General features: G+C 59.8%; 1 protein-coding gene across 4 annotated transcripts in view; it reads right to left on the bottom strand.

Annotated features, from left to right (window-relative positions):
• The window catches only part of Eps15l1 (epidermal growth factor receptor pathway substrate 15-like 1), a 45360-nt gene extending 25881 nt beyond the window's left edge, over window positions 1-19479 (bottom strand). For all 4 annotated transcript variants that reach the window (XM_013507228.1, XM_013507229.1, XM_013507230.1 and 1 more), the window contains exons 1-12: window positions 19453-19479; window positions 10908-10949; window positions 10671-10760; window positions 10456-10503; window positions 9265-9360; window positions 8694-8756; window positions 7111-7236; window positions 6037-6096; window positions 2859-3092; window positions 1738-1895; window positions 234-390; window positions 9-94 (exon numbers count right to left, since the gene is read on the bottom strand). In XM_013507228.1, the coding sequence (XP_013362682.1) occupies window positions 9-94; window positions 234-390; window positions 1738-1895; window positions 2859-3092; window positions 6037-6096; window positions 7111-7236; window positions 8694-8756; window positions 9265-9360; window positions 10456-10503; window positions 10671-10760; window positions 10908-10949; window positions 19453-19464 (1172 nt within the window). In that variant the 5' untranslated portion in view covers window positions 19465-19479. The remainder of the gene's footprint in view (window positions 1-8; window positions 95-233; window positions 391-1737; window positions 1896-2858; window positions 3093-6036; window positions 6097-7110; window positions 7237-8693; window positions 8757-9264; window positions 9361-10455; window positions 10504-10670; window positions 10761-10907; window positions 10950-19452) is intronic.
• Between the last annotated feature and the right edge of the window lie 3841 nt (window positions 19480-23320).

Raw genomic sequence — 23320 nt, 5'->3', positions numbered from 1 at the left:
CCACACACCTCTGCAGCTGGGCGATCTCCTGGCTGATGTCGTCGAGCTCCTTCACCCCGGTGAACTCCCCAGACCCCAGGGAGCTCGCGCTGTCCTGGGGGCAAACGCAGGTGCCACATCACAAGGGCGGCTCGGAGCAGCGGACAGCACGGGCAACTGCGGGGGCCCGCGCGGCGCCAGCGCCACCTGGTGGCGGGCGTGGGCAGTGAGGTGAGCACGCGCACGCTACTCACCAGGACTGGGGTGCCGCGCTCCGAGGGTGGGACCATGTCCGGCGAGAGCACTTGCGGAGGGTCGATGCCCTTACTGACCTTCTGCTGAATGAAATGCATGGCGAGTGCGAACTGGTCCTTGCTTAGCTTCCCCATCTGTCTCGTGTCGGCCAGGGCCCTGCAGGGAGTGGGGCGGTCACACGAGGACACGAGACCCCAGGGCCGGCCGACGGCTGTGAGGACACCGGCTCCCGTCTCACTGGCACACAGATGACGGCAGCCCTTCCTGTCTGTACTCTGTGCGCCTGGGCTGCTGTCCTGACCCCATGCGGCCCTTAGCGGAGGGGTCCCGATGGGGCCTGGGGCTCCGGGAGCTCACACTCCACCCCTGCCGCTCGAGCCGCCACAGGAAGATGGCAGGCTGCGCCAGAGGGACGGCGACAGCCAGCGTCTCTGCCACGAGGCGCCGTCTGTGGGGATTGGGACAGTGTCCACAGGACGAAGGCCTCTCCCGAGCCAAAGGCGCCGCCGGCGGGCACAGCCATACCGCATAGCACAGAGCCCACAGCTAACGCGCCCCGCCCGAAGGCACTGTGAGGGGTTGCGGCAGCCCAGCCCTTGTTATTCTTTGAGACAGTCTGGCTGCGGAGCCCGGGCCGGCCTTGAACTCAGGACCCTCCCGCGCCAGGTCTGGGATGGCTGGTGTGGCCATCGCACGCGGCTCCGCGGGGCTTTCTCAAGTCCTCCAGCCAGGACGACACGGAGCCTGAAAGGCAGCAGGCCTGGCCCCGCAGAGCTCCGCGGAGAGGCACTAAGGAGGCGGCGTGCCGGGCAGCGCGTCCGCTCGGCTGCGGCCCCGTGCCTGCCCCCCGGGGCTGTCTTCTCCAAGGCGCGCGTGTGGTCGGCTCCCAAGCACCCTCACGAGCTCCTATGTCCAAGTCCCGCGTGAGTCACAGCAAGGTGGTCAGGCCAGGGCAGGGGACAGCAGGTGCAGCTGTCACAGAGAAGCTGAGGGCTGTCCCCCGCAGGGCCACTCTTGAGGAAGCTCAGGCACAACTGGCTCCTACCAGTCTAGGGCCTGCAACCCTGCGGAGCTGTCTGGTCTCACCACTCTGCTCACAGGCTTTCTTTTGTTTTTGCGAGTAGAGGGTTGAACCCAGGGCCTTCCTGAGCCACATCCCCGGCTTTAATCTTTTATTTTGAGATAGGGCTGAGGCCAGGCAGTGGCACAGGCCTGTACTTCCAGCAATCAGGAGGCTGAGGCAGGAAGACTGCTGTGAGTTCGAGGCAAGTTGCCTAGGCTAGGCTGGAACTTTAACGCTCCTGCCTCAGCCTACGGGCATGTTTGCCAAAGAGCTCAGCTAATCTCACAGCTCTCCACGGAGGCCTTTCAACGGTTCCAGGCTCTGAGGTGACCTCCCCTGGGAGCGAAACTGAGGGCCCAAGGTGGGTGGCACCGTGACCTCCAGGCCTGCCCACCCTCGGCCGTCTCCACAGAGCCCCGGCCCCAGGCGGCCCTGCTCACCAGATGTGGGCCAGCAGGCTCTGCGTGAGGCCCGAGTGCATGAAGATCTCTTTCACCTCCTGGCCGCTCACATATCCGTCCAGGTCCAGGTCGGTCTTCAGGAAGATCTCGTCAAAGCGCATCTTGTCGGCCACTGGCACCACCCAGGCCACTGCCGGCTGCAAGGTTGGAGCAGCTCAGCAGGCCGCCCGCATGGTGCCTTTGTGATGAGACTGGGGGCCGCGCATACCCTCCCAGGGCTCCGAGAGCCGGAGGGCCTGTGCACAGGGGACGCAGGCTGGGGGCCAGCGGGCGCTGTCCTCGGCACACTGCCTTCCCCGCACGTCCACCAACACCCCGCCGCCCACATCAGGGACATGAGAAGGAGCTGGTGGCCTCACAGGGCACGGTGGCCTGGAACCCGAGCACGCCAGCCTCTGTGTGGACAGCTGGCTCTGCAGGCTGCTGGGCGCCATGGTGCCCAGGCCAGGCTCCCTGCACAGCGTTCTCCAGCCCAACCCCATCCAAGAGGGTGCCGGGGATCCCCCACCCCTCGGGGACCCACGTAATGTCAGCACCCGGGGGAGATGGATGTGCAGGTGCCCAGGGCAGCCCGAGGCCCTGCTGCCAGGGTCCTCCCTGCTTTGCCAGGGCCGTCTGTGTCCAGCCAGTGTGGCACAGGGGACCTCAGGAAGTGTGGGATACGGCTGGGGGTGGAGGAGCGCTGGAGCTCCCGGCTCCCGGCAGCCTGGGCCTCGTTCCGACGGCTGCTCTGGCTCCAGGAGCAGCGCATCTCTGGGGGGCGGAGGCTGCAAGGAGCTCCCCTCTTGCACCCGTCTCCAGGTCCCTGCGGCCCTCTGCAAGGCCACCCCAGTGCAGCTCCACACTGGCGCCCAATGCCTCAGCCACAGCGCCCGGCACAGGTGCCAGACGGCAGAGGCGCAGTCCCTTCCGCAGTCTGCACGCCATCCCGTGGGCGCTGCAGCTCCAGGGTCCCCAGGCTGGGTGCCAAGAGTGACCAGGCTACCGCCCTGGGCAGGGCCTTGAGGGGAAAGAAGGTAGCAGGTCTGGAGGCCCCGCAGGTGGGGATCAGAGCCGAGCCAGAAGCAGCGGCCCGCCCGGCCCCGCCCCGCCCCGCGTACCTGTGCCTGCTTGAGGCCATGCTTGGGGGACAGGCTGCCCGTGCTGTTGAGGCTGCTGACGCTGCCATGCGAGGGTGTCGAGCGCAGGCTGTCCTTGGGCGGGGGGCTGCCAGGCAGCACGGGCACGGCCCCGGGGAACACCGGCTTCTTGCGCTTAGACAGTGGGATGAGCGCCGGGGGCAGCACAGATGGCACGGGCTCCTTCTCCAGGGCCCGGTACACCAAGTGCATGGCCTGCGGGTGCAAGGGACAGGCGATAGGTGGCGGAGCAGGGCGAAGGAACTTGTCTAATCACTGAGTAAGCCAGGTATGGTGGCGCACACCTGTAATCCCAGCACTCGGGAGGCTGAGGCAGGAGGATCGTTGTGAGTTTGAGACCAGCCTGGGATACAAAGTGAGCCCAAGGTCAGCCTGAACTGCATAGCAAGACCTTGTCTCAAAAAGACGACAAAAGAAAAAAAAAGTAAAAGTCTGTCTCAAATAAGTGACAGAGACGAGCTCAACTGTAGCTCTCTCCTCTTCCACAGGTTCTGCCGTTTCTGAGGTGGTTCTCAGGCTGTTCCTCAGTGACGGACACCCAGGCGGGCCTCAGCTTGAGATCCTCCTGCCTCAGCCTCCTGAGGAGCTGGGTTTGAAGGGCCCTGGCTTCAGGTCCGTTTTTATGGGACAGCTCATGGAGAAAAGAAAAGCAGACCTCAGGACTCTGGGATCTACTCGCAGACCAACACAATCCTGGCAGAAACCCTGAGAAATGCTCAAACACCACCGAAAAGGAGGTAGGGACAGGACTGGGGATTTAGCTCAGCAGCACAGCGCCTGCCTGGCAAGTGCGAGGTCATGAGTTCGATTCCCAATACCGGGGGGGAAAAAAAAAAAAAAAAAAGGATATAGGGACTCAGGAGGCTGAAGGGGAGGCCCGCTCCTGGGGACCCCGCTGCTGGGCCCTGGAACCCGGAACTGTTCGAGGACAGGGACAGGTGAAGCTGATGCAGCCAAAGGAACGGGGAACAGAAGATCAGAGAATCCCAGAGATGCACAGCGGCGACACCTGTGCAGTGTGTCTGAGATTCTGCTGAACTGTACACCAAAAACGGTGACTGTGGTAAACCTGATGTCATGTTTTACCACAACAAAAACGAAAAATATGTTTTCTAATGGTTAGAACGGCCAGCCATGAAGGTGTGTGCCTGCAATCAATCTCAGCCACTCAGGAGGCTGAGGCAGGAGGATCCTGACTTCAAGGCTGATCCCAAAAAGTTAGGATGACAAACTTCATGTGATTCTTATTTTACTACCAAAAACATGTATCGATAAAGGACAACCAGTGAGAACAACAAGATGATGGGAGAAACACAGAAAATGCTCCCAGTGCAAAGGCTGAAGCCAGCAGATGCAGATCAGGAAGAAGCAGCTGCAACCCAGCCTGAGGTATGGGGTTGGAGTCCGCACTTCCTCAGCTCCAAGTCAGCCCAAGAGTTTCAAATCACAGAGGCCCTGCACAGTCCCAGGTCCCACGCGGAGCCCGAGTGTAAGGCGTTCTCATAAAAGACAGACATGAGAATAGATGTGCACCTCACATACTTTTGTTAATCAAACGCACGCAAGTTTATTACAAACCAAATGAGAACAAACCAACGTCTCCTTAACTGTAACATGAACGCACATGTGCGTCAGGATAATCACTACATTTTGCGAACAGTGTCAAGGGCTTTGTTCTAGCTCGGTGCAGATCTTCTGCCCTGTCACAACGGCGCTGAGCAATCCCAGACACCTGATTTTGTTGCTGTGGTTTGGTTTTGGTTTTGGTTTTTTGAGACAGGATCTCACTGTGTAGCCCAGGCTGGCCTTGAGCTCACAGTGACCTTCCTGCCTGAGCCTCCCTAGTGCTGGGATGCTAAGTGTGTGCTACCACCCTGGCAGGAACACCTAGTTTGATGCCGTGTTACCCCCAATAAACCCTTTGAAACAAAGGTTGATGTTATGGCCATTAATACAATGTACATTAATTCAATCATTACTCAAATAGGAAAGGTAAAAACTAATTCACTCCTTAAAAAAAAAAAAAAAAAAAAAAAAACACTCTGCAGGCTGAGGCAGGAGGATCGCCGTACATTTGAGGCCCAGTGTGGACTACACGCAGCAAGTTCAAGGCCAGCCTGGACTACAAGCAGACCTTATCTGACAAAATATGAAAGGGTTTATTCACATGTAAAAGTAAGCTGATCCTGAGCTTCCCTCATGTGTGTTGTGAAATAAATCACCCCTCAGAGGTGTCCAAAATCCCAACAGAGGATGTATCTTGGACACACAGGTGCCATGTTCCTAACCAAAGCCCAAATTCCTGAAGGCTCTCAATTCAACCCATCTGACACAGTGAGGGGAGGCCGCGCAGACCCAGAGGTAGCTGTGCTCAAGGCTGACCCCCAGGCCAACGCCCCATGGGCTTCAGCACGGCCGCACTGCACCCAGGCGGGACGGGGGAGTCCGTGAGCCACTGCGCTGGGCAGGGCGTGCGTGCGCGAGGGCTGCAGTCCCGCTCGCAGGAGGCCGCAGAGCCTCGCCAGCCCGCACCGCACCGCGAGGCATGAGCGTGAGCGTGAGCGTGAGCGTGAGGACCCAGCATGGTGGTGGGAGGCCGGGCTGGCTCTGCCCTGTCTGCGCCCCTCAGCGCGCAGCTGCAAGCCGGTCCCCAGGGAACAGCGGTCACCAGACAGCAGGGCCAGGCTCTCCTGCTGGACAGTGGTGCAGGGAAACTGCCTGTGCTCCAGAAACACACACAGGTGTCTCGGGCTGAAGCTGGTGCTGCCCCTCCTCTCTAGGACAGCTCCGAGCGTAGCTCTAGAAGTGAAATCCAGGGCTTCAAACATGCTAGGCTACTCTACAACCGAGCCACCTCCCCAGTCCTTTTTAAAAATCTCACTAAGTTGCCCTGACTGAGCTCAAACTTGTAATCCTTCTGCCTCAGCCTCCGGAATGCTGGGACGACAGGTGTGCAGCACCCCGCTTGGGCACGGCGCCCTCTGACGGGACGAGGAAGGGCAGAGGAGCTGTGCTTCAGGGGGAGCCCCAGGAGAAGGGCAAGCCTCTCCGCCCTATGCGGTCGCTGCGGACCTGCAGCAGGACAGCTCTTAAACCACAGAGGCGTGGTGCCTCTCGGCCCCACAGGGCCCCCGCCTACCACAGCAAACTCGTCGCGGTCCAGGTGCCCATCTTTGTCGATGTCACTCAGGTCCCAGACCTGCAGGCAGAGCAGAGCAGAGTGAGAGCCAGGGCCCGAAGGACCAGGACAACGCGCGGGGAGGGCCGGGCAGGACCGGGCCTGGACCCAGCGAACGCTGCCCTGATGTGCCCTGCGGCATGGTGAGGTCGCTCCTGCTCTGACCGAGGCCGCATCCGCAGAGCTCAGGTGCTGTGGTGCGGGGACTCACACCAACCCCTCCCGCATGGCCAGCAGGACAGGGCGCCACTGCGCCCTCAGGCCCTCGGCTGCTATCTGTGAGACGCGACCAGGCACAAGCAGGCTCCGGCCCCAACTCCTCAGGTCCGCTGGCGCTGCTGGGAGCTGTGGCTACCGGACAGCCACTAGGCGCCAGTGCTCCCCTCCTTAAGCGGCCCTGGGCCTGCACAGCCAAGAGCCGCAGAGGTGGGGCGCGCCTCCAGCGCCACCAGCAGGCTGTCCGTACAGGGGCGGCCCGCAGGCGCAGAGGCGGCCCGCACTCAGGAGGGCGCCAGCCCAGGCCCTGCCCGCCCCCACTTGCATCCCCGGCTCCCCGCTCAGAGCCTTCCGGCTCCGCAGGGATGGGGGGCCAGCCAGAGGCTCTGAACTCCACAGCTGGGCGTTCTCTGCGCCCGCCGGATGCCACAGGCCCAGTCCGCAAGCACCTGTGTCTGCAGCGAGGGTCCTCACCGGGAGTGTCCCTGGGCAGCCCACCGGCTCCCCTCGGTGGAGGGCGCAGCACAGGAGGGCGGGGGGATGGCACAGCCCCACTTCTCACGGAGAAGCAGGGGCACCGCACACAGGCTGCAGCGGCCAACACCCCGGCCTCCCCGTGCCAAGCGGGTCGAGCTGGGCCTCTCCCGCTCCTGCAGGTCGGGGCGGCCTGGGAACCCTGCGCCCTGGGCGGCGGCGCCCGCAGACTAGCGTCCGCCTTGCTCCCTTCCCAGGTACTGGACAGGAAGCCGCAACCTCGTCTTCCTGCTTCTCGAGGCGGGCTCTCACCGAGTCACCACGCTCCGCCCGGCGGCCACTCACCCTGCCCAGGACGTCGAGAGGCAGCTTCGAGTTCATGAGGACCGGCTTGACCTTATCTCCAGACAGCAGGCCCTTGACAGGCAGTAGGCTTTCAAAAATGCCATCGAATTTTGCCTTTTCCTCCACCTGGCGGGAGAAAGTGCCTGGGTGAGGACAGCCGCGCCAGCACGCGCCTGGCACAAACAGAAGCCATGCCCCACGAGCGGCCCTCTGGGGACCTCAGGAAAGGAGCGCAAGAGGCCTGCTCTGCCCTAGCTGCTGCCCAGGGACGCAGGCAGTGTCCCTTCCCAGGAGGACAGGCAACTCCTGCCGCCCCACAGGCTTGCCAGGAAAGCAGCGAGGCACTGACGACCAAAGTCAGCTCTACACACGGGGCGTGTTTCCAACAGACAAAAGCCGGGCACTGTGGTGTGTGCCTGTCACAGCACACTGGGAGGCTGAAGCAGGAGGATCCCAAGTGCCAGCCCAGCCTGAGCACCTAAGAAACCTGGCGAGACCTTATATCAAAACAAGGAATTAGTAAAAAAGTTTGGGGATATGGCTCAGTTTAAAGACCCTGGGTTCCATTCCCAGTACTGCAAAAAATGGAGTAAATTTTACAATGTGTCTATTATACAACAATTAAAAATTTTAGGGCTGCAGTGTGGCTCCGTGGCAGAGTTCTTGCCTGGCATGTGTGATGCCCTGGACTCCATCCTCCCACAAAATATACAACAAATTAAAAAAAGACGGCACCACCCACACAAGAGGCCACACACCAGCAACCCAGCTCCAAGGCCTGCACCTCTCTGTGGGAGCTCCCAGGGCCGCCGCTCCCCACGGCCAGTCCAGCTGCTTGGCCTCTGGTGCTGAGGCCCCAGGGTAATCTGGCTCCAGGGGCCAGGACATCTGAAAAATCAGGTCTCTCCAGGGCAGTTTCTGGGGACAAAGCCACTCCTTGTACGAGTCCAGACTGGAGACTCCCAGGCCAAGGAGCTGCCTCTCCCAGTAGGCCAGGCCGCCCTGGGAAGCCGGGTGACAGAGGAGGGCTGTCCTCTCACAGGAGTTCTCCTAATGTGGGGGCTAAGAAGTAAAAGTGAGCCTAGCGCAGCTGTGCACCTGTGATCTCCGCACTTGGGAGGCTGAGGCAGGAGGATCCAGGAGAGCTCGAGGCCACGTGGACTACACAGTGAGTTCAGGGATAGCCTGAACTACATAGTGAGACCCAGTCTTAAAAACCAAAGAAGTAAAAGTGAGAATGTGTGGGCTGGGGGACAGTTCAGGGGCGAGCCCGTGCTGGACATGTGCGGAGCAGGACACGAATGAGCAGGGGTGATGTGTTCTAACAGGCGGGTACAGACCTGAACTATGAATCTTTTTCTTCCTTCATGGCAATGGTGATGGAGCCCAGGGCCTTGTGATATTCCCAGCCCTTTGTATTTTTTACTTGGAGCCAGAGTCTTGCTAAGTTGCCCAAGCTGGGTCTGGGCTTGCCATTTCCCTGCCTCAGCCTCCCGAGAAGCTGGGATGCCCGGAGTGGGCCACCTGCCCAGCCTGTGCGCCGGTGATGGCTCTGAGCAGCCCCGAGAGCCCCCGTCACTCACCCGCACCGCCCAGGGGGCCTCCGCGGAAGGCGGCGTGACCATCAGGGGGCTGCTGGTGTCGTGCTGCAGAGGAAGAGAGACGCACTGGCTGGCACCGAGCGCGGGCACGGAGGAAGAGCACGCGGCGCGCCCTGGACCACGCAGGCCCTCGCACATGCGCTCCTCGGCGGCCACGTGGGGAGAAGCGCTCGGCGCCCAGCAGGGCGAAGGGTGGCACAGGCGGCCGCGGGAGTGCACAGAGCCCGACAGCCAGGACGGAGGCAGCGGGAAGCTCAGGAAATTAACGCAACAGAGACCAAGAAGACAATCCAGAGAGAGTGAGTCCAAGCGTCGGCTGTTTGAAAGATTACACAGAATCAACAAACCCTTAGCCAACCCCGCCAAGGAAAGGGAAGATGCGAGTCCAGCGCTGAGGGATGAGAAGGCTGGGGCGGGTGACGGAGACCTCCAACCAGGGAGAGGGTGCAGCCCACAGCAGCTCAGCGGGCCGCAGACACGCGGAGTCCACGCCCCGACGGGAGGGGAGGCGACAGACAAGGGGGCGCGTGCATGTCCGCAGCACTGCACTCACAAACTTGGGCGGCGGCATGGTCAGGGTCAGGTTGCTCAGCGTGACCTCGTGGCCGCTCTGCGCACAGGCCACCAGCCTCAGCGCCACGTAGAAGCCCTGAAACCCAAAGGGCGGCGTCAGACCGCGGCCGGGCTGCGGCTCCGGGGAGGACTGAGGCGCCCAGAGCTCTGCTCGAGAGGGGCCCGCCGACTCCCCAGGGCACAGCGGCTGGAGCGCGGACAGACTCTGCCGTGCACCTCCAGTCAGGGCAGCTCCGAAACCCTGGGCCAGCCCGCTCCGGAGAGGCGGGCTGCAGCACACAGCGACGGGCCGCAACGGGCCAAGTGTGAGTCGGGCATAACACAGTCGGAGCCGGGCCCAGCGGCACCCACCTATTGCACCAGCACTCTGGGAGGCTGAGGCAGGAGGATCTCAAGTTCAGGCCCACCTTGGCACCTCAGCAACTTTGTGAGACACTGTTGCATGCTAAAGAAAACAGGGCTGGGGGTGTTGCTCAGGCAGGGGCTCTGGGTTCCACCGCTGGTGTCTCAGGGAAAACCCAACCTGTGTGGGGGCTGGGAAGGGGGCCCAGTGATTCAATGACGGGGCCTGCACGGCTCCATCCCCAGCACTGTGAGCCTGGAGTGGGCACGGGGGCATGCTCAGGACTCCTGATCCCAATCCTCTACGGTCCAAGTGGCATCGCTCCCTGAGGGACAGCCGGTCTGAGCCAGGTCACTGCGGGCCTGTGCTTCCACTCAGCCCTCCTGCCCAGGGCCCAGCCCTGCCAGAGCCTGGCGCCTCCGAGCCTCGCCCAGGGGGTCCTCTAAAGGCCAACTGCCCGAAGCACACACACGGGCTTTTCCTACGTCTGTTCCCTCACTGCTGGGGACGAACGCAGCGCTTGCACTGAGCTGCATCCCAGCCTTTCCATTTTTTTTCCCAGCCCTTTCTAAAATCCCTTTCTCCCGAAGAGTCTCCCTAAGTGGCCCAGGCTGGACTCAAACTTGTGACCCTCCTGCCTCAGCTGACTGAGGAGCGGGGATGACAGGTGTGCACCACAGGACATGACCACAACAGAAAACTTTAAACACCTTTTAATCACTGGTAAACTTGCAAAATATCTAGATAGCCACCCAAGAGCAATGGCTCCGACAGAGGGGACCCAGACACAGAAGTGCCCCCAACGCGTGCGAGCACGCGTGCATGTACCTGTTTGTCCAGGAACCCTTTACCTTCTGGGTCCGCCAGGTCCCATATCTGCAGACACACAAAGCAGCCCGTGAGTATGATGAGGACCACGGTCCCACACAAAACCACCTCTCCCGAGACCTGGCGCGGGCCTGTGTCTGCCCGAGCAGCCATGCACAGCCAGGAGCCCCCAGCACGTGGCATGCAGGGACACCCAGCCAGCCTGGCACACCCACCTTCCCGAGGGTGGTGTCCGGCAGCCCCGACTTCTTCAGGAACAGCGCAGCCTCGCTCGCCCCGACTCTGCCTGTGTAGGCCGGGTCCACCTGGGGAGGCAACGCGGCGCTGAGCCCGCAGCGAGGAGAGCACGGCAGCCCGACGCTCGCCTCTCATAAGGCCCCAGCGGTCCCAGGGGCAGGGCAGCGCCCCCCAGCTCCCAGACAGAAAGGGTCAAAGCCTCGGGTCCCACTCACCTGCTTGTAGTAAGAGTCATACACCGGATTCCCACTGGGGACCTGCAAGGAAGCCACAGACACTGTGAGGAGACCCCACCAGAAGGAGTGTCGCCCACGTCAACCTTGCCCCCAAATCCTGGGCTCAAGCAACCCACCTGCCTCAGCCTCCTGACGGAGGGAACTGCAGGGGCACGTCATGGTGTCGGTCCCCGACACAGTCATCACCAGAACAGACTGGCAAAGGCTGAACCTTGCACACGACAAGCGCCGCCCCAGCCCACAGGAGTGCTCTCTGCCGAGAGCAGGGCGCTGTCTCCAGGGAGCCCACCCGGCCCTCCCAGCCCTCGAGGTGGCTGCAAGGCAGGGCCCACACTCACGGGGTGAGTTCTGCCTCCCCACTGCTGAGCAGAAGGACAGGCCCTCCCCCTGGCCTCCCAGAGGCGGGAACAGCTGCCCGTAGGCAGCGACATGGCCTGCAGACAGCCCTGCCCCAGATGCCACCCTACAGGAACCAGTGACTCACTGGGGTCTGGGGTCACGCGGCTGACCAGAGTCCGTGACCACCGGCCACTGCCTGAGGCAGGAGGGGACACAGGTGCCTGGGGGGCCTGCGCAGCCAGCACTGTTGCAGCTCCACAGGTGGACCCCGACCCAAGCGGGGGACACGCACAGAGCCGCTGCCAGCCACAGGGCCGGGTCCTGACGTGAGCAAGTTGGCACGGCAGAAGCGGGGAGACAGGCACAGCACTGGGCCACCTGTGGCAGAGGGCAGTGGGGAGGGACAGGGACCCAAGGGCACAGCAGAGCAGGATGACAGAGCCTAGGGCTGCTGGGCACACGGGCCCTGGGCTCCAGCCCCGAACAGCAGACAGAAGGACCAGGAGGGGAAGCACGAACTCCACAGGGAGAAGCACCAGAAGGGGCGGCCTGCAAGCCACTGCCCCAGGCCCTGGAGCACGGTGCAGAAGGGACAGGGTGGCGTCACCCACGGCTGCTGAAGACCTTCCCACACGACACGTCCAGCCCCACAGTGAGTGACGTGAGCGGACCTCCCCACGGCGGTAAGGTCGACAGGAAGGGTACTGGTCAGCCGGGCCGCTGGCAGCCTGGCAGGAACGGGGAGCATGGCTGGGTGCAGAAAGAAAGCACAGGACCTGCCCCGCTCACAGACGGACAGACCACACCTCAGCCGGCAAAGCCACCCTGGCCGACAGAGTCACAGATGTGAAGCTAGGGCCAGGCTGCTTTCTGGGAACACCCCATAGTAAGTAAGAAAGAACTTGCAAGCTATTCCAGTTCCAGTGGGAAAAGACCCAGGTGTGCTGGTACACGCCTGTCATCCCAGCGCCCAGGGAGGCCGAGGCAGGAGGGTCGCACATTCAAGCCCAGCCCGGCACTCAGCCACTTCCAGAGCCTGTCTCCAAAGTGCTGGTTGCTAACTCTGCTGAACGTGCCAAAAGCTTACTCGGGACCAGACCCACGACCGAGGGAAGCACGCAGGGAGGACTGGTGGGGCCTCTGACACTGCCCACGACCCTGGGACTAGCAGGGCCGTCCAAGCGACGCCCAGGGAGGGCTGCTCTGGCACTGCAGAGTGGCTATCAGTCCCAGGCACCTGGGCTGAGGGACAGTGCAGGGTGAGCGTGAAGGAGCACACCAGGGGCCGCACTTGCCAGCAGCCCATGTGCCACTGGCCCAGTGACAACATGCCCACTGCTAGGCCACCAGTCCTAGCCACAGCACAGCGCCCACCGTCACTCCACGCGCAGTTTTTTTTTTTTTTTTTTTTGTCTTTGTGAGACAGGGTCTTGCTGTGTAGTTCAGGCTGGCGTTGGGCTCACTTTGTTTCCCAGGCTGGTTTTGAACTCCCAACGATGCTCCTGCCTCAGCCTCCCAAGTGCTGGGATTACAGCCACGTGCCACCACACCCAGCCTACACTTTCTTACTCAGTAGAACCGGGTCTCACTGCAAGAGTGAAAGCCTGTCAGCAGCTGCACAGTGAGAAGTATAAAAATGCACCAATAAGCTAGTGCGTGCTGGCGCACGCCTGTGATCCTGGCACTCAGGAGGCTGAGGCAGGAAGATCACTGTGACCTCAAGGCAGGCCTGGGCTACACAGTAAGACCCTGTCTCAAAAAAAAAAGGCACCCAAAGTATAGTACAACAACTACTGATAATTTCCTACCCCTTTTGTCTGTAACTCACTATTATTTGTCTATTTGCTTTCCTGAGAAACTATCTTGTAAATAACAATATGTAAAACAGTAACCATTGATAATTTCCTACCACTTTGTCTGTAATTTGGTAAGCACCCCCTATTATTATGTTATCCTTCTTTTAGTCTTTAAAATAAAAATTTTTTTAAAAAAGCACCAAATAGTACTTTAAAGCTATTGATATTGTAATTATAGATTGATGGAGACCACTATGTAGTGGCTCTGAGCAGAATTTAAATTAACCAATTGGCTTTCTTTGTTTACTTGTGAGTCTGTCTGAGGCCTTGGCCCTGGAAATGGGCAGCAGACTCATAGTAAGTGCACCTCTGTGAGTTCCTGGTCTCCAGTGAGCCCTGTAATGACAGGTGAAGCCCTAAAGCCCGGAAGCCTCAAAGGATGAGACAAGGCCACAGCTAAAGACACCTGGCTCCAACCCCAACTAACTAGGTAAGGACTGTAGCCTCAGGCATCTCACTCCACTTGGAGACCTTCCTGGAGATAACATAGTTCTCCTACGTTAACACAGTCTCTTACTTGGAGAAGCCCTTGAGCTGACCTCCAAAGTCCTGAACTCCTCTTGAATGTCCTGCCTTTCTTCAGTATCCCCTCCTTTGTTTGCTAACTAAATAAATACCAGGCCCCCAGAGAAGTTCTGTGTCTCAGCTCCCAGAGCATTTTGAATTCCGCGAGAGGGTTTTGATCCTCCTGGAGCCCTAAAATCCTACCACTTGTCTCTTTTATTTAAGCCTTCACAGCCCACTGGTTTGGGAGACTGCCGGCCTCATCAGTCAGCAATAACTAAGTAATAACATTAACGCCTTAGAACGGCTGCTTCTTTATTATTTTTTGGAATGAATAAAGTTGTAATCATTGAACTCGGAAAAATCAGATCCTCTGTCTCTCTTGTGGCTCTCTCTGGAATGAGGATTGCTCCCAGGGCCTCTGCACTGAACTACGTCCCCAGCCCTGTACTTATTTTTTTGGTCACCATGGTGTCCAGGACAGAGGACAGGAGAACTAGCACCCTCCTCTGGCCTCAGGCTCCAGAGTGCGTCCCCAAGCCCGGCTGAGCGGCTGACTCAACCTCCGTGAGCCCTGTCTTCCCAGCCAGCGTGGCCACAGCCACACTCCCTCCTTCCTGGGCTGCTTTGCGCACTCGCAGGGCAGGACGTGCAGGTTTACAGAACCCAGCACCCTCCCTTTGCTCCCTGCGGCCCTGGGGAGAGGCGGAGAACACAAACTTGGTTGTGCTTGGTGGTGCTGGGGTGGAACTCAGGAGCCCCACGCAGGCAAGTGCCCCCCACTGAGCTGCTCCATGCTGCTCTGAGATGCAGCCTTGCTGAATCACCTGGGCTGGGCTTAAACCTGCAATCCTCAGCCTCAGCCTCCTAAGGAGCTGGGTTTACAGGTGCGCCATTACACCTGGTTTGAGTGCATTTTCGCCTCACAACACCTCTAATTTACTGCGGGCTTACTGGGTGAGTCAGGGCACATCTGTACGTGTGCTCATGTAAAGGAGAATGGTGATGGCAGCTCCAGGACAACAGCTGTGTGTGTGTGTGTGTGTGTGTGTGTGTGTGTGTGTGTGTGTGTGGTGCACGCTGAGCATGCATGTACTCACCAAGCTCCCCCAGCCCTACAGTGACATTTCTTTCCTCTTTCTAGAGACAGGGTCTCAGGGACTGCTCAAGCTGGCACTGAACTTGTGGTACCTGCAGTCTTTCTGCCTCAGCCTCCCAAGTGGCTGGGACGACAGGCGTGTGCCCCATGCCCGGCACACCGCACCTGACTTAGCACTCCCCTAAATGATGTAGGGCAGGTGACAGGAGGAGCGCTCAGGCCGGGGCCCCGTCGGACCCCAGCCCTGCACACGCTGCACACAGCCCAGGACTGACAGCCCGAGACTTCAGGACTAACAGCACAGCTGAACGCGGCAGAAGAGCAGGACCAACCAGAACGGAGAGGCAGCAGTGAGCAGAAAATGCACTGCTCACGGTAATTTCACAGTGGGTTTGGTGTCCTTGGGACCGGATGTGTGTTCAATCGCAGCACATTTACATGCACACCTAGCAGCCTGAGGAAGGACCTGGCTGACACAGGCTCAGCCAGGCACCTTGCTGCCTCACCCACACAGCCCACGGGGCCCTCCTCATCCCTGAGGTCAGCTGTGCAAGCACAGAAAAAGGGCCAGCCAGGCGTGGTGGTGCATGCCTGTAATCCCAGCACTCGGGGGGGCTGAAGCAGGAGGATTGTTGGGACTTCGAGACCAGCCTGGGCTACAAAGTGAGCTCAAGGCCAACCTGAACTGCATAGTGAGACCCTACCTCAAAAAGACAAAAAAAAAAAAAAAAAAAAAAAAAAGGTCAGCAGGGCACGGCGGCTACACCTGTCATCTCAGCACTTAGGAGGCTGAGGCAGGACAACTGCTCCAAGACTGAGGCCCGCCTGGGTCACACAGCAAGTTCAGGTTCAGTCTAGTATACACTGCAAGACCCTGTCCCCAAAATAAAAACAAAACAAAGAATGGGGATCAAATTGGGGGTTGGGGGTGAATAGAAGACATAAAGACAGAGGAAGGAGACGAGGAAGATCCCAGTTCACAGCTCCTCGAGGGAGGACAGCTAACCTGCAGCACAGCCGGCCAGGCCTCCCTGCCTGCGCCCCCTGGGCTCCCCATGCCTCCCGAGCACCACACCCCAACCCCAGGCACTGCAAGCCTAGCAACTAGTGCAGGAGAAATAAAGGGCAGAAACTTGACCAGAAGATAAAGAAATTCAAAGGTTTCAGAGTAGTGTTTTGAAGCAAAACACGGTAAGATCATTCATCTTTTAAAAAAGCCCTGGCCCTGGCTTTGTCCTTTCTTGGGAAACTGGGCCGCCCTTTCAATCTTACCCTAACTCATTCATTACCCTTTATCTGTCTCCTGTAGGAACAAGACAGAAACTTTCTATGCATTCACAAGTCCCTGAGTTCCACTACCAAAAACACAAACATCCCCAGCACCAAACCATGCTGAGCCCTTCTCAAGGGCCTGCGCTCCATGTTTTTCTTTGAGTGTGTACATTTATTTATTTACTCAGAGACAGGGTCTTGATATGCACTTCAGGCTGGCCTTGAACTCCTGTAGCCCAGGTTGGCTTCAAACTTGCATCAACCATCCCATCTCAGCCTCCCAAGCGCTGGAATGACAAGCGTGCACCACCACGCCCAGCTCCCAAGTGTGTACTTCTAAAACTCTAACAAACCCCTTTATGCCTCTTAAAAAAAAAAAACTAAACTAAACACAGCCTGGCACAGTGGTGCACATCTGTAATCCACTCTACGAGGCTGAGGCAGTAGGATCAAAAGTTTGAGTCCCACATGGGCAACTTAAGCAAAACCCTGTCTCAAAAAAACAAAAAGGTTGGGGCTGTAGCTCAGTGCACAAGCCACCCCCCACCGCTCACTCTAGCCAAGCAGGCCGAGGAGCACGTGCGCGGAATACAGAGGGGGCAGGCGAAGGCCGCCCGCCGGGAAGGCCGTACTGTGCCCTGCGGGGCTCAGGACAGCACGCTGCCCTCTGTGCTCCCAGGTGCATGCACACACAGCCCTGGCGCAGGGACAGGTACGGACCCACACCGCTTCCCCACAGCCTCAGGTCGGAATCCCAAATGGAGCTCGAGAGCAGGGCCGCCCGCACTGACACAGGCCCAACCACTCAGGACGCGCACGCGCACACCGCTGCTCCCGCACTGGGCGCCTTCGTCCATCCGGCATGGGCCGCCTCCTGGCCTGGGTGCCAGCCACCCAGTGCCAGCCAGCCGGTGCCCACAGCCCAGCTCGGAAAGGCTCGATCCTTAGACCTAGCTGACGGAGGTGCTGTCTGACCGTTCCTCCATACAGTTCTAACGCCTGCTTGCTCTGCAGCTGGGGACGGGAGCCAGGCCCTGCTCACCAGGCCACAGCACTTGTGCCCACCCTGGGGCAGGGAACCAGGAGGGGACATGCAGACGAAGGGCTGGCTGGGAGGGAGCCCAAGAGGCTGCTTACCGAGGGGCCTCAGGCCATGTATGGTGGGGATGGCCATGAGTTCGAGGCCAGCCTGAACTCCACAGTGAGACCCTGTCTCAAAAACAAACGAACAGAAAAACCAACAAAGATGCCTCAGTCCCCCCGTCACAGCACAGTCCCAGCACTCACCAAGTGCTGGCTGTGCCAGAGCAGATGGTCACACCCTCTCTTTTTCTTACGTTTTTTTTTTTGGTACGGGGAATCGCACTCACAAACTCATGCTTGCCAGGCAGGCGCTGCACCGCTAAGCTGTATCCCTGGCCCCTCACTCACTCACTTTCTGAGACTACCTCTTGCTTTGCTGGCCAGGCTGGCTTCAAACTCACCCTGCTGCCTCAGCCTCCTGAGTGCCTGGGACCACTGGCACGTGCTAGGCCCGGCAGTGAGGTCAGTCTGAACACCACCAGCAAGAGCCTGTCCTGAGAGGAAAGGCTGACCCAGGGCCTGGGCCAGCGAGCGAGGGGAGTGGCCCAAACTGCCTCAAGAGTGTGTCACGCGCCCGGCGGGCAGCAAACCGGTGTGGGGCAGGCTCCAAACTACGTACGCCCCCGGGCAACGGCCAAGTTTGGCTCCTGGTCACTCTCCCCTCTGAACCCTGGCCTCCATGAGGTCACTTTCCTCCTCTGTGGGGCGCTGTGGATGGAGCCAGGCACCCCCTACGGAGAGGCACCCCAGCCTGGAAGTCGGCGCTCCCTAGGCAGAGGACCTATGCCCCAATTCTGCCTTTTCCAGTGGAGAAAGAACCCAACCCGGTGGCCCGGCGGTGAGCACGCCCGCTGCGCACAGGCCCTGGCTCCAGCCGGCCCTGAGAGAGGAGTGAGGAGGAGGACGGCGCACGACAGGAGCGCTCGTGCTGTGCTGCCGCTTGCTGCGGGCACAGTGCAGGGGACCCAGCCCCGGATGGCACCCGCCGATGCCCATCTCTTCCCACGCCCTCGCCTGCTCCAGTGCGGGCCCCACACTTCCAGGGCTCCCGGAAAGCACGGGTGTGGGGCCTCCCCGTCCGCAGCTCCCGACCGGTGAACACTATGCCCCTGCAGCTGCTCGCCGCACTCTGCAGCCTGGTCCTGGAGGCGCTGACGGGTGGGGGCCGCGGGGTCTGGAGGAGGGTGCTGCCCCGAGCCGCGGAGGCCACAGGCACCTGCCACGTCCCGCAGGCCGCAGGGAGGAGCAGGAGGCCTCTTCCTGCCGTGTGGCAGCTCTGGGCCAGCCCTGGGGCCACAGTGGCGGCTCAAACAGCCTGGGGACCTCCCGCCAGATCTGCCCTTTGGTGTCCCCACCTGCCCCGGCCCCACGGGCGCTTCTTTCTCCTGCTTGCTGCCCCGCTCCGAGGCCCCTGTCCCGACAGCCAACCCCACATTCTCCCATCACCGCCCTCTCTTGTCCCAGCAGCCACCTCAGGTCAGCCTCCTCCACACTGCTCCAAGCTGTACAAGTGGCCAGATGCTCTGGACTCCAGTCCTCAAGAACTTGCTGTGGCTCCCCACTGCCTCCTGTCATGTGTGCACACCCCATGCACTTCATCAGCTCCTCCAACTAGGACAGACAAAACAGGCATAGTTCCTGCTCCAGGCATAAGGGGCACAGAGCAGCCAGCAACAACCCCAGAGAAACCCTGAGTGGGGTCTGGACAAGCACAGGTATCCATCCCCACTGTCAAAAACGAAAAGGCTTCCTCGCATGCCTGCAATCTCAGCACCAAGGGAGGCTGAGGCAGAAGGATCACAAGTCTGAGCCCACCTGGACGACTTAGCAAGACCATGCCTCACAGCGAATAAACAGGGCTTGGGATGCAACTCAGTGGTGGGGAGCCCCAGGGTTTGACCCCCGGTCTTGCAAAATTGGAAGAGCAAAGACAGGCTCCCTTTAGGATGCAACGGCCCAGCTATGAAGGGGAAAGGGCCAGAGAGAGACGGCACAGAGGCCAAAGGACCCAGGGCCAGGGAAAGGCATGCGGGCAACAGGAAGCAGAGCCCTCAGAACAGGCAGCGCTGGGGGAGCTGTGGGCATGCGCCCTGCTACACAGACGGCTCCGGGGCTGCTTCTGCAGCCTGCGGCTCCCCCTCTACTTCCAGCCACCGTGGACTGCAGGAGGGGGTGCTGCAGGGCAAACCCACCGTCTGGTTGGCCAGGCACAGCAGTCCTCCCTGCTAACCAGAACCCACGGCTGAGGCAAGAGGAGCTCCAGTTCAAGGCTGGTCTGAGCAACACACTGGACCCTGACTCAGAAGCAAGGGTTAGAAGCCCACAACCCACATGGCAGACAGCACCCGGCAGACCTGCGGCCTCTACGTACCCCGAAGCCCATGGAGCCCCACCTGGGCATACAGCAGCCTCCGTCGCTGCTGCTGTCCCCGTGGGCCAAGCAGGCACCAGGGCCTCCTTTGTTGGGGTCATCCGTAGCCCAGGCACTCACCTGCCTGCCTGCCTGCCAGCCCAGGGGCGTCGCTTTCACAGGCAGCCACGCCCCTGCCTGCCCCAGTCCCAGGTCCCAAGGTCCCTCTTCCAGACAGCTGCCTCCCAAGCCCAGCAGGAAGCCTCCCTGGCACACTCCCCAGCTCTGACGCCTGGAGTCTGGGCCTGTGCCTCTGGGAGGCCCCGGGCAGAGTCGACTCTCTCCCACCACCCCTGAGCACGCCTTCCCCTCCTGCAGGCCTGAAGCCTGAAGCCTACTGGTCCAGCTTGCCCTCTACCATCCGGGCTGTGCTGGCGATTCCAAAATTATAACACACTGCTCGAGTCCGGCTCAGGGGTAAGCACTTGCCTGGTGTGCCCCAGGCCCTGAGTTCCATCATCAGCACTGGAAGAAATCTACTCCTCTAGGGGCTGGGGATTTAGCTCAGTGGCAAAAGCGCCTGCCTGGCAAGCGCAAGGTCATGAGTTCGGTTCCTGGTACCAGAGAAAAACCAAAAAAAAAAAAAAAAAACAAAAAACACACCTACTCCTCTATACAAATAATAGTATGAAGAAGAACACTTTTGGGCTGGTACATAACTGAATAATACAGCACTCGTCCAGCATGTATGAGGCTCTGGGTTCCAACCACAATTTCGCACAATAAATGAATAAAAAAAAAGCCAGAGGCCAGGTCTGGTGAGGCATGCCTGTAATACCAGCACTCGGGAGGCTGAGGCAGGAGGATCATTACGAGTTCGAGACCAGCCTCGGCTACACAGTGAGCTCAAGGACAGTTTGAATTCCATAGCGAGACCCTGTCTCAAAAAAAAAAAAAAGCCAGGCACAGTAGTGCACACCTGTCACCCCAGCAATACGGAAGGCTGAGGCAGGAGAATGGCAAATTCAAGTCCAGCCTGGGCAACTTGGCAACTTAACAAGAGCCTGTCTGAAAATAAAAAAGATGGGGACATAGCTCAGTGTGAAGGTTCTCAGTTCAGTCCCTAGTCCCAGGAGACAAAGGCAGACCCCAGCTCTCTGGTACTGCCAGACTCGATGCCAGCCACCATCCCCGCAGCAGCTGGGCTTAGGGAGGCCCTGCCAGCTCAGACTGGGGCAAGACACACACATTCTTGCTTAGCTGGGCAGTTCAGTTGACAACGCCCAGGCCAACGCAGGTCACCCAGAGAAGCCAGGGACGCCACTGCTGACCGTGGCAGAGCCCCACTTCACCCTAACACCCCTTCTCTCCCGGGCTGCGTTTTGTATTCAAGTAAGGTTCGAGCAATCATCTTAGAGGAAGAGGAAAAGGAACACAAGCTCCAGGAGGCTGAGCCAGTGTCCGCGTCCCCAGCACCGCTCCAGACACCTGGGGGGCTGTACAAGGCACAGGACCCAGCGAGCCTTCTGCAGAGCCGGGAGAGGAGGAGAAACAGGCAGATGTGGGTTCAAGCCTGGAGCTGTAACCACCATGTGACCGCATCCTCGTATTGGTTTTTTTCAACTACAAAATAAGAACTAACCAGTCCTGGTGCTGCATACCTGTGATCCCAGCACTCAGGAGGCTGAAGCAGGAGGATCGTGAGTTCCAGGCCAGCCTGGACAACTGCAGACAAAGGGAAAGGAGTACAGGTATGCTTCGGGTTTGGAGCGGGCTGCACTCAAGGATGTGTTGTTGGAGAGGGACAGAGGCCCACAGGCACTGCAGGAACGGCTCCTGGAGAGGACAGCTGTACTCAGGGCCAGAAGAGACCATAAGGAAGGAGCAGGCCCAGCGGCTGGGCAACACGAGGCAGAGAACTCAGCGCCCCCACTGTCCACAGCCAGGCTGTCGGCCACCACCGCGCACCAAGCGTCCTCTGCCACCTCCATCCAGCCCACCATGCCCTGTTCAGCTTACCCCTGCTGCCCTGCACTCCACGGGTGCCCCCGGGTCATTACCCGTGCCCTGTGCCTGGGTGACAGGGATCGTTGGCACTGCCGCACACGAGAAGTGAGCGTAAGTAGCCAAGGCACAGAGAAGTGCTGACAGATCACTACAAGGAAGAAATCCTGGCCCAGATAACCTTCAGCCCCACGCAAGGAACAGGAAGCAGCTCAGCAGGTGCTGGCCGGAACTGTCAGATGCCTCAGGGTCCACCTCTCTCTTGCAGCAGTCCTGCACAGCCTGTCCCACCCACAGCCCATGCCCCAGAGAAGAAAAGCCATGTGTGACTTGCACAGGGCCTGCTCAGTGGCCCAGTGGCCATCTCCCGGGGGATCATGCCATCAGCAACCACGAAGCACCCAGCCTGGGGGGGCTCAGGGACACAGAGACATCAGGGGACCCTGCTGGACACCAAGCAGATGGGCAGCTGTGTGACAGGCTGCTGGTCACAGCGTGCCACAGAGGCCCAGGGAAGAACAACCTTGAGCAGCCTCCTGCAAGCGGGGCAGGGAGAACAGGAACCGTGCTTCAGAAAGAGGCAGAGCCAGCCGGTGGGGCACAGCGAGCGCGGAGCCCGGACTTCGGGTGGGCGGGACAGCAGGGCAGTCCCTCTGGCTGCAGCCTGCGCGCTGGGAGAGGGCTGCAGCGCACAGGGGGAGACACGGCAAGCAGCAGAGGCGAGCCGGGAACCGGACTCCAGGGCTCGCCTCACAGACCACAGCGCTGCCCAGCAGCCCCTCACCACGACACGAGGGCGCCTAAGGGTGCGGGCAGGTGACGGGCACAGAGCTCTGAGGGGCTCGAGGGACATGAGCTACTGTCATCACTCGATCCAAACACGGCTACTACTGAAAGACAGCGAGTCAGGAAAGGCAGGTCACACTCACAGAGAATTTTAAAACTCAGCAGTGCTTCCTTATTCACTGCCCCTACACACCCTGAAAGTGCAGCACTTAGCTATTAATAATAACACCTAGCAGGCATGGTGGCACATGCCTGTAATCCTAGCACTCAGGGTGTTGAGGCAGGAGCATCACTGCGGGTTTGAAGCCACAAAGTCTGCAGAGTGCACGTGAAACCCTATCCCAGAAAGAACCTATAATAATAATAATAATAATAAAACCACCTAATGGCAAGTATAGATGCAGGCGCTTGTAGCTATAGCTACTCAGAAGGCTGAGGCAGGCTGGTTTACAGCCAGCCTAGACAACACAGCCAGACTCTATCTCTGAACCAGTAATGCAAAAGGCCAGGTGTGGTGGTGCACACCTGTAATCCCAGCACTCTGGGGAGGCTGAGGCAGGAGGATCGTTGTGAGTTCGGGACCAGCCTGGGCTACAAAGTGAGCTCAAGGACAGCCTGGACTGCATAGACAGACCCGGTCTCAAAATGATAAAAAAAAAAAAAAAAACAAAACAACCATAAGCCAGTACTTGTATCTGTAGGAGCTTGGAGGTTACACAGCACTTTAGAACCTGTTACAAGAACGTGTTACTTAATAACCACGGACCTCCGGCACCATTCATTTAGCGACAGAGCTGCGAAGTGGTGGGTTCCTGCAAGACCTAGCAAGCATGCACGTCTGCCTGCCCCGGCCAGGGGACCACGCCTGCCAACTACCAGTGCCCCCCAGGCTTGGCACCGACACCTAACGCAGTCCTCACTCCCCAGTGACCGTGGGTAGGGGCTGAAGGCCGACAAGGACGGCAGCGGCCCGAAGTGCGCCCGGCGTTCTGTCCTCCCAGCGGCGCCCGGCCGTCAGTCCCCTTCTCCACACGGGGTGGCCGGGAGCTCCGCGCGGGGACACCGGACGGAAGGGGAGCGGGGCCGGGCCCCGCGCGCA

This window comes from Chinchilla lanigera, unplaced genomic scaffold (assembly GCF_000276665.1).
Source record: "Chinchilla lanigera isolate Chin_1 unplaced genomic scaffold, ChiLan1.0 scaffold00123, whole genome shotgun sequence".
NCBI classification, from domain to species: Eukaryota; Metazoa; Chordata; class Mammalia; order Rodentia; family Chinchillidae; genus Chinchilla; species Chinchilla lanigera.
The sequence above is the reverse complement of the archived record's forward strand: the minus strand, read 5'-3'. Positions and strand labels throughout refer to the sequence as shown.